The 12,544-nt window shown below is 37.3% G+C and overlaps 1 protein-coding gene across 2 annotated transcripts; it reads right to left on the bottom strand.

Annotated features, from left to right (window-relative positions):
- Window positions 1–286: 286 nt before the first annotated feature.
- On the bottom strand, window positions 287–5,713 carry LOC104902796 (26S proteasome non-ATPase regulatory subunit 11 homolog). Of its 2 annotated transcripts, none has more exons than XM_048636229.1 (2): window positions 5,440–5,713; window positions 287–1,939 (listed from the first exon to the last, which is right to left on the bottom strand). In XM_048636229.1, the coding sequence occupies exon 2, from the start codon at window positions 1,899–1,901 to the stop codon at window positions 636–638; it is 1,266 nt and encodes a 421-aa protein (XP_048492186.1). In that variant the 5' UTR covers window positions 1,902–1,939; window positions 5,440–5,713; the 3' UTR covers window positions 287–635. The 2 variants fall into 2 exon arrangements, with proteins under 2 accessions (XP_048492186.1, XP_010689000.1); XM_010690698.3 differs by having other exon boundaries at window positions 287–1,928; window positions 5,440–5,712.
- Between the last annotated feature and the right edge of the window lie 6,831 nt (window positions 5,714–12,544).

The raw sequence follows: 12,544 nt of genomic DNA, 5'->3' as shown, positions 1-12,544 counted from the left end.
TTAAAATAATAATAAACCTACACTCTCATTAAAAAAAAGTAAAAATGAATCACTTTTTACACTCTTTCCCATTAAAGTGTATATCTACAATAACCGAGTTGATCATTGAAAAAGGGAGGAAGTATTTGGCAAAGTTAAACATGCTTCCACAACCTAAACGAATATTAGACCCATACAGCACAGCCAATAAATCAGGTCGGTTGGTTAGACCCATACAGCCATGCTTCCACAACCTAAACGAATATTAGAGCATTCTTGCAAAGTCAACTCCGCAAAAGAACACGAGTTGTATCAAAATAATTTCCTTTTACAGTTTTCTAAGCCTGCGACAAGCTGTAGCACCTGGAAGGTATAGAATCATCAAGCTTTCACCTTCCAAATATTTAGAGCCATTACTAAAACAGAAAAGCAACTAATCGAATGCTATTAACAAAATTAAACATTTGACTGTTAAAATGATAATCATAAAAAAGCTAAAACTTACTGGACTCAATCAGTCTCTTATAACTTATCATTTCCAAGGTAACACAACAGACCTAAAACTCGAGTAACAAGAGCTGTTCATGCCCACCAAACACAGCAGAGAATCAATTTCTATGACTTGTGATATTCCGAACCATGTAGTAGTCGTATTCTTATACCATAATCTTGGCAGATCTGACAAAAAGGCTGTCCACAACCTTTCCAACATTAGAAATTGTATCCAGTGTAGCTTCATAGATAGCCTCGGTCTTGGGATCATTAAAAATAATGAGGCATCCCGCACCCTGATCAAGTGTTCCTGCAAATTTTTTATCCAAAATCATCTGAGATAGTTTCCTCTCCACGTGATCAACAGGGAGTTCGATCAATTCTGCAATGTGGGCGATCTCAACCCTTGAAAAAGGTTCAATCAGTCTGCAAAGGTTCTGTTCCAATAAAGTGTCATAAAGAGATGATAAGTGCCTGTGAACAATAGGATCTTCTTCCAGTTGAGCCTTAAAGTTCTCCAATGAAGCCTCAAAGAGTTTCAAAGAACGCTTTGAATAAGCATCAGCAATAGCTTTCATAGCGTCAAGATCTGGTCCCAAGTACTGCAAGCCTGCTTTGGAAGAAATTATTCCAGCAACATCATCAGCTTGATTCACCATGACTTTGCACAGGAGCATGTATTTCAAACTGTATACTGCTCTGGGATCCTCAAGAGCATTAAAGGCCTCGAAAGCTTCATAGAAGTAGCTATAAGCAGTTTTATAGTCCTTCTCCTCTGCATGGAGTATTCCACTCTGAAGGTCTATAGTCCCCTGCTGAGCTGGAGGCACATATATCGCATTGGCTGCTGTTCTAGCTGCAGTGAGGGCAGCCTTGGCTTTGGGGAGATTCCTCAGAGAGAAATGAAGCTTACTCTCCAGCAACTCAATGTCCACTAAGAGAAGTTTGTCATCTAGTCTTCTGACCTCCTTTATCAGACCAGAAAGCAGAGACAATGCTTCGGGGTACTCCTTGGTCTCCATCAACAGAGCAGCGAGTCTGGCCTCAACCCGTTGGCGAAGGAAAGTTCTCTTCTCAGTGCGAGTCCACTCTACCATTTCCTTGCAAAGAGAGATCTGCAGTTCACTTGTATTAGGTATTTTAGCCACTGCATCAATAATTCCACGAACAATCTTTGCAGTTTTAGCTTTGGGAACAGAGGAGAAGTAGGGCCTCAATTGGGTCAGAAGGATCCGAAGGTCCTCAGCCTTATTTTCTTTCCTAAGAAAATCAGTTAAATTTGTGATTGCTTGCTCCTTTATGCGCAATGAATCAGGAGAAGAAGACGGATCTGCAAGCACTCTCTGTAGTATCGAAATAGACTCTGCAGCGCTATTGGCTTCCAGAGCCATTGCAAGGGAGTCTGTGGTTGCAGGCAGATGCGAGGCCATTGTAGTTTAGAATCGGTAATAAAGTCTCTGCAAAACAACTAAGCAATATTAGAATAAACTGGCTTTCACCATATATTAACAATAAGCTCCCTCCACCCCAACCCCCACAAAAAAAGAAAGTGAATTGTGTATTTGAGCTAAAAGCTCAGAATACACAACGGAAGTCCACATTATTCGTAGTCCATTACATAAAGCCCCCTAACAAAATGACATTGCAAGAGTGTTAACTAGGCAGCAGGCAGCACAGAAATGGGGGAAAAGATAAAGAAAGTGGCACAAACTCATATATAAAAAGTTATAGAGAGAGGAAGTGTGGAGATCTGGACAGACAAAGCCTGCAAGCTCACTTCTACCAAAAGATTGCATTATATGATCTCTATTGGTGATACGGAGGCTTTTTCAGTAAAGCTCTGAACATCAACCTCCTCCCCCAAAAGAGAGAGAGGCTGCTTGCACAGAGTTTATAGCTGCTCCTAATTCATCCCAATTACCCAATACAATTTCTTTTATGTATAACAGTAGGGCAAAAATGTAAAGAGAGTTATGTACTGCCATTCAGATTTTCGACAGCCAAAATGTTTCAGATGCCACCCTCTTCTTTTCTGACATATACACTTCGTAGTTATAAAGAGATTGACAAACACCAACAGCAGAGGCTATATTCTGCTACACGTTCCAAATAGAACGGTTGGAGCGATATCACCACTTGTTACTGTTCATTTCTTGTCAATTTAACAAACTTCAGACAAGGCATATACATCTTAGTAGTATGATGCCCTCTTATACAAACATTACCGGCCAGTTGCAGCCTTGCAGCTTGGTAGAGCTTAATCAGACCTATTCTACAAGGACATCGATGTCAGACCCTTGATCCCAATGCAATAGGTTTGGACACAAAAAAATTATGTTGGTGGTTTCCCAAGTCATCTTTTGCCTCCCTGGAACTAATCTAAAATCCTCAGTATCTCAATCGGTGTATCATTTAATCCAATTCTAAGTTTCGGGATGAAAACTTTTAAAGGAGCAAAGTGCGCAATAGCTACTCTAAAAGCCCGACTTTTAAATTATTTCAGTTAATTCTAGGAAAGTGTTTTTAAATAATAAAGGTGGGCGTGATTTTTAATTTATAGATTGTGAACTAAATAATAATGCGCTTAGAAATTTAAAATTCTTTTGGATATGCGAGGTAGAAATATTACGTTGAACTTAGTAGTACTATTTTGGGAGTAATAGGTGTCGTATTGGAGAAGAATAATAAAGATAATATATGCTGGGAATAATAGTATATAAACATGTACGTTATGTAAGGAAGGTAACAAAGAGACAAGGTTAATATTATGTTGTGTATTACACCCAAAAGGGAAACAATAGCAATACAAATATTGAATGTGGAAAAATTCAGATTTGGGGTTGGTGTGCATAGTCCTCTAACACTAGTGTGAATCATGGATAAGAAGGTATTTCAAAAGGCCTAAGTTAATTAACACACCCAACAATTACTTATCTTTCTGCTCAAAACCCACTCCCTCTTCTCACCCGTGAAAACCAAAAAAGAAATAAGGAGAAGACCAGCAACAGCCTCCCCTGCCATGAGAAATCCCTCCCCTTCTCTCTTCAATTTATCCCATTTTCTTCCACCATTTCTTACATGCAACTCTACTAATATTTATCCTGGGTATGTGCTGTAGGTCGTAGAAGTGTTATATTGCAGGAAGGAGCTCAAAAAACCCCACAAATCTGAAATTTGAATCTTGTTAAGAATAAGTTTTGATGTTCATTCAGAGCTAGAATGAGAAACTATTACTTAAACAATGTTTGGTGCTCTGCCATTATAATTTATGTTTTTCAACGAGTTGCCTAGGTGATGATACAACTTCATCGAATATATATTACATACATAATAAGTTATCACATAACGTTGTTTTCCAATAATCATGCCCAAATAAAACACACATAAACTCTTGGTATATAGCCAAGTTCAAATCTGAGATAATATCCTTAAATTCAAACATAGTTTCCAAGGGAAATTAAGTGAAAGCAAATAACAAGTTCATCAAATTCAATTAACACAAAAAAAAGTTCTTCCAACACTTCGACAAAGACAACAAAATTTAGAATGATTGAGCCTTAATCCTCTCTTCTCAATTAATGCAGATGTGCTTCCAGGTGTACCTCCCAGCCTCCCATTGCTACTAGTAGCAGCTACCCCATCCCCGGGCTCATAGTCCGATCAACATACGCTGCGACTACCCTCATTATTTGCAATGCCTCTATTTGCGCTTAGCCACCGGTCCGCACCTCCCTACTCCTCAAAGTAAATTGCCCTCGCTACGCATGAGTCTTCTTCTCCACTCTCCTCCGCTCCTCTCAGGTGTGCAATCTAGCCCTCATGGCATCCCAATGGTGATCTCCGGTAAAGATCGGTTTCACCAAGTATTAGTATGTGTTAGGTTGTTTTAGGTAAGATGAAAAAATTACCAAGGTTAAAGGGAGAGGTGAGGTTTCTTAGTATATTCTTGTGAGTGGTTTATGACTGGTAACTCATTCTTATTTCTATGGTTATGTGATTTGTGAGGGATAATTGTAGAATCCAAGATGGTGAAGATATATGGGTGATGAAGCTAATCTTCAAGGTCAATTATTTTTAATAAAATTGGCGTATAAGATAACCTTTATGTTCAGAAAAATGTACTTTTATGTTCATGTGTAACATCTCACACGCCCAAACCATCATAATGAGTTATATTTTATCTTATCCTCATTGTGCAACTCGAACCCTCCTCTGAACATCTTTATTCTATCTCGTAATGTCAACCTAAAAATTCATCTTAACACGTGCATCACTACTGCCCCATCTTTCTTATATGATCCTTCCAAAAGCCTAGCATGCAAACCCTTAAAACAATGCTAGCCTAATAGTTGTCCTAAATTTTTTTCCTTCCAACCATAAGCTCCTGAAGGTACACTACGGTTGCACAACATCTGAGTTGCACCTCTTCATTGAAGCCACCATGCCTGTATCATACGCGTCACATCTTGGCCCATATTACCATTCCCTAGTAAGATCGATCCAAGGTACTTAAAACTCTCAATAAAGCAAGTCCGTCTGTACATCTTCACTCTCTCATTACTGAAGTTGCATTTCACTCAGCCTACAAAACCCTCAATATTCTAATATTTGTTACCTTAATTTCATTCATCCCTCTTACCAAACTACATGTAATGAAAGCTGAAAAGTCGAAAATGGTTTCCTATTTCGATTTCCAACCCTTAAAAATCTCATACCAAACATGCTCTAAATCTCCAAAGTTGCTACCCTAAGATTAAAGCTCATGCATCTTTTACATAACAGGGTGTGAAATACAATTCGAATATACAAAAATAAACATAAAAACTAACATTTTTTGTCCAAGCAGTGGAATATATAAACTTTTTGGGTTTAACAACAACGGAAAAACTGATAAATTATAAATTCCTAAATAAAAATGTGTAGACTTTTAAGTCTTCATACTTAGATTAAAATAAAAGCTAAACGAACCTTCAAAATTCTGGAAGATCCAGATTTTCGGTGTCGTCGAAAAAATATTGAATTTTGTTCGAAATCCTCCTCTCTCACTCTTCTTCTCTGCTCCGCAGATTCGGAAAATGTAATTCAATGGTTGAAATCGGTAATATGTGGGGGTAATTTGTAAACTTTTTGAAAGGAAAGTTGAATCTGAAGAGATGATTGTGAAATGTAATCGAGGGTTAGGGTTAGAGTGTTCTACTGTTCGGATCTTGTCATTGTTTCTTTTATTAATTGAATAAAAAATCAAGATGAGGGTAGATTGAGTAATTAATGGGTAGTAAGGCTGTAAGGGTAATTATGAAACTTCAATGATTTAAGCTTTTTTAGAAAATTTGTCAAAAACACTTTATAAGCGACTTTTTGTCAAAAACAACCTGATTTCGTCACTCCGACATTGACAGTAGGTTTTGGTATTAAGTATTAACTTAGTTAATGATACTAAATAACAAATTTAATTACCATTTCCCTCCAATTCTTCAGCATTTCAAACAATTTTCCTTCTATTTATGCTCCTTATAAACCACCCTCTTTCTCTATTAAAAAAACCTAACTTTAATTTCTTTCAACTAAATTTTGATTTTCTCCATCAGATCTGTAAATCAGATCCTCATTTTCATATAACCTAACTTAAGAAAAGAGAACAAAGGAAAAAAGACAAGTGTGGCACCTGACGTTGGGACGAAATTGAACAGTAAAGTGAGGGCGACAGCTAGCGGAGAGGAGACGAAAGCACGAGCACACAGGTGCAGCGGCAATGGCGACCACCATAGTAGTAGCAAGTAAGAAACACTGACGAAGGTGAGAGAGAGAGAGGAACAATGCACCACCAATTGACACTAGGGGTGTGCACAAACCGGTCTGGACCGGAGATTTCGATCCTCGGTCCACAAAAATTTCCAATTTTGGATTTTTGGTCCGTTCCAAACCAAAATATTTCGGTCCGGGCCGGAATTTCTATTATTTTAGTAAAAAAAAAGTTTATATGTTAAAAAAAGTTTTAAAAGGTAGAATGTTAGAAATTTAAAAACCTATTATTTCTTACTTTAGGATTATTGTTATTAAAAATATTAACTTTTTAATGTATCTAATTTATAAAGATATTTAAATAAAATAAAAAAAGTTTTTTTTAAAAAAACATAGATATCGGTCCAAGATCGGTCCGGTCCCGGTCCGGTGAAAAGGCAGATTTCGGTCCATGATCCAGCCGGATCCTGTCCGATCTTGGACCGGTGCACACCCCAAAGTGACACAACATCGAGAAAAGAGAAAGAGAGAAAGAAACAACAAGCAACAAAGAGTGAAGCTCCAACGACCCGCGCTAAACATCGGCAGGGATGCCGAGGGTCCCGGCAGCAGCAAGAGAAGAACAGAGAGAAACAAAAGTTTAGGGTTTGGGGGAAAAAGAAAACTCGAGAGAAAAGAGGAGTTAGTATTATGCAATTCTTGGGGAAAAAGTGTCAAAAAAATGGTTTTTAGTATCATTAACCGAGTCAATGTCGGATACTTATGGTCAGTGTCATAGTGATGTTATCGGGTTTAATGCAACAAAAAAATTTAACTTAAGATTTGTCTAGACAAAAATAAAATTAAAAGGTGGTTGTTGACAAAAAGTAGCTTAACGTTTATTTCTCAGAAATTTTCCTTTTTTTTTAAGGATTTTAGCAAGAAACTTTTTCCTCAATGATGCTAAACTAGGAATGAATTCTAGATTTGCGCTGCAATCAAAATTATTTTTCTTGATACCATCCACGTAAGCGTGGATGCAGATAAAATATTATTTAAAATTTTATCCAGATAAAACCGCTACTTGAAGTAGCGTTTAGCACACATTAAGCCGATAATTGGAATAGCAGTCCATATGAGGAAACTGCCACGCATATAGCGGTTTACTAGGTAAAGTTGTCACTCCAAGTATCCTACATCATTTTTCCATCTAAAATAGACCTACATCATCAAAATTCACAACATAATTATTTCAACTCTCAAATTTACAAAAAAAAAATGCAACTAAATATGCAATAGAATATCTACATAATCAATTTTAATTAATTCTAACAATTAAGCTTCATTTGGAGTTGATAACTTTAAAAATAACAAAAAAATCACAAACTCACCTAGATAAGCTTTTCTAGCGACAAAGAGACGGTGAGTGGTGGTGGAGTTGTATCAAAGTCGGTGGATGATGGTGGCTGAAAGCGATGGAGAAAGAGAGCGAGGCAAGATAAGCAATTGGGGTGGTTGTAGCAGTTGAAGCTTGTGTGCGATGAAGAAAGATGGACGGTGGTTGCGACATGCGAGCGTGTGACGGCGCTGACGAGATGCAACATATAGGGCGGTGGAGAAGTGAGATTTATATATAGCTGCCATGGACCCGAGAGAGTACGAAATCAAGGGAGAAATAGAGGAGAGAGAGGGGGTATAACGAGAGAATTGTAAATCTAAAGTCTAAGGAGATAAACCGCTATTCGTAGTAGTTGTTAGCTTCATAGACCACACATCGTTATTCGTGTTAGCGATTTATCTCAAATAATCGCTACCTCAAGTAGCGATTCTGTCTGAGCTAAATAAAAAAATATAATATTTTTTTGTCATGTCCTACGTGGACAGTACCCAAAGGAAATATATTTTTGTTCAACGTAAAGTAGGAATATTTCTTTAAACTAGCATTATTCATGGGGAAAATTCACTTTAAAAACCTTCTTGATTATAGGATTTTATTTTATTTTAAGTTTTTAACCACCTTTTACTTACCGTGTTTTGTAGTTTAGCACCTTTTTTTTGTTTAGATTTTGCCACCTTAAAGTTTCCGACTTGTTAAAAATTATCACATCAACTCGTTGTGAGGTCAAGATTTCGAGCAAGTGGAGCCCACATAATAGATATAATATTTTTCTCCCTTTTCCACACTACCTATCCCAGGGATCACTTTCTTTCATCCCTAAATCAATATCATTTTATGAAATCTTTCTTCCATCTCAAATCTCAAATTCATTTCTTATGCACTAAGATCTCAGTATCTAAGATTTTGGCAATCACAGATTAGACGTTGAGGATGAAACCTCTTCTATATTGGGAGCGGATAACTCAACCTAATAGGCCTTTTAGACAGGACTATGGTTTTGCACGAAAGCAAAATTCTTACGGGGCTAGGACTATGGCGCAAATAGGACATCTACTTGTAGACTCCTGTTAACTTGGGGTGTTACAATTTCTATCTGACTCTATCTTCTTATTATTCGAGAAAAAAGAATTTAATTGCGTTAGAACATAATTCTTTACAACGAACTAATTTTACGATAATCAACCAAGGGGAGGAACAAACAACTAAATAAGCAAACAACAACGTTGCCACGGAGAGACTAAATGACACCGGCAAAAGACACTCCACATAGGAGAGAAACGGACAATGGTAACGACAAACTATATAGTCACCCATCCCAATACTATACTTACTCAAGCATGTTTAATTGTGGAAGATCTTAGCATATGAAATCCCTAAAAGAAACATGCACATAGTTGGTATAGTTCAAGAAATTAAGTCACAAAGTTCATATATTTAATATATGCTGAAATTTCAAGAGAAACCATTGTGTCCAAGAAGTATCAATGCATCAACAAAATGAATGAAATTAATCCCGTTCTCAATCTTCATTCAACCCCCCTATATATTGAGAAGTTTGCAACCTCTTATACGAGCTAATCTTATACTCAAGAACATCATACATGATGTGCGTGAGAAGCATCGTTGTCACTAGTCCTAGTTCTGTTAGGACACGATATGTAGTTTTCTAGTTCTGTTAGAAGACTATGTATTTTATTTACTTTAGAACTCTCTTTTGTTTTCGTTTCATTTCTTTGTTTTAAGAGTTAGAACACTACTAGGAGTGTTCAATAGCTTAGGCGTGTGTTTTAGATATAGTTAGGTATGTGATATTGTTATTTGTTCTTATCTTTAAGCTTTCTCAGTGCATTTGAGTTAGGATTCTTCTATGTATTTATATTTCAATTTTTATGACTAATTAACTAGTGAATATTTTGAGTTTAACCTATTCCTTATGGAATTAACGTTTTAGGAGAGAATCCAAAGCTTTGGCAGTGAATGCAACCCTAGTTGTTACTCCATATCACTTGTTACTTAGTTACTAGTACAATCAACCACAAAACGTGCATAAAACTAATCAAGAACATTGATTTAAACCTTCAATAACATTAAAGATTCGAGTTCTTGGTACAAGAATCATCCAAGATTCAATCTTTTAATCAATAAACTAAAAAGAGCCTTCATATATATCTTGGTGTGGTTGCAGGGATATTGAAGGCTACACTCGTACAAGATGCCGAAAAACATTAATCATATCACAGCCTTAGCAGCAGTTGGCAGACCTCATGTAGGTGCAGGCAGGCGTCCAAGCAAGTGTGTTGCAGATGCAATGTGATATGTACGAGTTGAAGAGTGTGGAGCAACTTGAAAGATCGAACAATAGCATCCATAACCGAAGGAAAGATGAGGACTTGAAGCTTTCGTACCTTCCTTTCTTTGATGGAGATGAAGATGCCGAGGCATATCTGGATTGGGAGAGGAGGATGGAGCGCCTCTTCAATGAGAAAGAACTTGAGGAACATGCTCGTTTCTCTTATGCTACACTAAAACTTGCAAGGTATGCTTCCCTATGGTTTGATTCCCTTTAATCTAAACATGAATCTGAAGTAACCGCCCCTTGAATTGATACATGGACTGAATTGAAAACGAAGATGAAGAAGAGATTTGTGCCACGAACACACAAAAAGATTTATTTTTTAAACTGAATTCTCTAACGCAAGGGTCCATGAGTTTTGAGAAATATATTAAGGAATTTGAACGCCTTCTACATAGCATGTGATTGTATAGATCAAGAGGAGCAAAAGATTGCGAAGTTTTTGCTTGGTTGAGTAAGAATTTGCGTAATTATGTAGAGCTGCAACCTCTAACCACGTTGGATGAGGTTTGTTCTTTGTCGTGCAAGTTGGAAAGGTAGCATAAAGGCTCGAATTTTGGTGGATTTAAATCCTTTAAACATGGACGGACACTCCTAATTCATCCAAGGAGGGTGCTGGCGGAAAGAACACTACACAAGAGGTGATGGATCCATTGAAAAGCAAGATAACTTTGGGGAATTCTAAGAAGGATGTTGTGAATATAACCGTATGTTTTAAGTGCCAAGGCTTGTGGCATGTGGCTTGAAATTGTCTAAATCGTGTTATGGTGTCAAGGGAGGAATACTATCACTTCTTGGTATATAGAAAGAATGATGATGGCAAGCAAGAGCAAGACATGGCAACAGCTACTACCGTGGTTGACATGGCTAGTGAAAAGTTTTGGAGTAACCAAGCCAAGTGTAGTCCGAAGAAGGTGAGTGAGGTATTAGTGTTGAGGAGCTCTTTGTCGGCGGAACTTCAAGATGAGCAAGAGGATGCTTAAAGGCACAACCTTTTCACTCGAATTGCTTCGCTAAGGATCAAGCTTGCTCCTTTATTATTGATAGTGGATCGTGCACAAATGCTTGCTCCTTAACAATGGTCGATAAACTGCAATTGCCTACGAGGAAGCACCCTAACACTTACAAGCTAAACTGGTTGAATGATGATGGTGGCGTGTGGCTGAGGAAACAAGCTTTGGTTAATATCGAGGTGGGAGATTATCATAACGAGATGTGGTGTGATACACTTCCTATTACTGCTTGTTCATTGTTACTTGGGAGGCCATGGCAAAGTGATAGGCATGTACTTTTTAATGGGAGAACGATTACTCGGTACTAGTAGGGACTCGACGCATGTTGCTGGAACCTTTACCACCAAGGTACCATTCTTTCACGTAAGTTAAGGGCAAGGAGAAGCAACTTAGGGCTCATGTGTGCTTAAACTCGTGCTATAGTGAGATGTTGGAGACAACAGGTACAAAGAAGGAGCAATGCCAACAAATGCTGCATATGCGCAAGGACACTAGGTTGGACGTGGGTGATAAGGTTTGGTTGTCACTTCCCGCATAAAGACTTCATGTGAGTCACAAACATGGTGAACCTGTTGATGAAGGCCCCTTTGATATTGTTGAGAAGGTCGACTATGAGATGTTTAAGGTGTTGTTAGGAGATGGCATATGTACAACCCGTGTTTTGAAGACCAAACTTGAGGTCAAGTTTTTTCGACAAGGCGAGTATGATGTGCGTGAGAAGCATCATTGTCACTAGTCCTAGTTCTGTTAGGACACTATATGTAGTTTTCTAGTTATATATTAGGTGCGTGTTCTAGATATAGTTAGGCGTATGATAGTGTTATTTGTTCTTATATTTAAGCTTTCTTAGTGCATTAGAGTTAGGACTCTTCTATGTAAATAAGCTAGTGAATGTTGAGTTTAACCTATTCCTTGTGGAATTAACGTTTAATCCAAAACTTTGGCAGTGAATGCAACCCTAGTTATTGTTAATCCTTGGTTAGGAAGTGGGAACTCCATATCCCTTGTTACTTAGTTACTACTGCAATCAGCCATAAAACGTGCATGAAACTAATCAAGAACATTGATTTAAGCCTTCAATAACATTAAAGATTCAAGCTCTTGGTACAAGAATCATTCAAGATTCAATCTTTTAATCAAGAAACTAAAAAGAGCCTTCCAATATACATCAATACACCGTAGGATACGTGCTAACATCCAAAGAGAAAATGGTCATTGTTAGTATGGGGAACATAGGAAAAACTTGAAATTTCATATTTGAAAAGTTTGAATACCAAATATAATATTTCATACGTTCTAAATTAAGTGAAACACTTCTCTCTTTTATGTGAGAGTTTTTTTTGAGAAAAGTATTTTACTTATTTCAAACGGATGAAATATAGGTTAAGATTGAATAAATTGTAACTTAAACAATCAATTAAGATCTGAGTTGTACGTGATCAGCGTTCTAACTAATCAAAATTTTAGGAGATATGAACCAATGGATCTGACTAAGAGGACATAAAGATTAAAGAATGCAATGATACGTTACATCTGAACAAAACAAGGTAAAATATAGAAAAGTGAAGTAGAAAGTGTAATCCTGAA

Source organism: Beta vulgaris, chromosome 9 (assembly GCF_026745355.1).
Source record: "Beta vulgaris subsp. vulgaris cultivar EL10 chromosome 9, EL10.2, whole genome shotgun sequence".
Classification (NCBI taxonomy): domain Eukaryota; kingdom Viridiplantae; phylum Streptophyta; class Magnoliopsida; order Caryophyllales; family Amaranthaceae; genus Beta; species Beta vulgaris.
This window is presented reverse-complemented; position numbering and strand designations above follow the sequence as displayed.

Coding starts and splice junctions, on each gene's coding strand:
- LOC104902796 (XM_048636229.1), bottom strand. CDS start 1,901: ATGGCCTCGCATCTGCCTGCAACCACAGACTCCCTTGCAATGGCTCTG.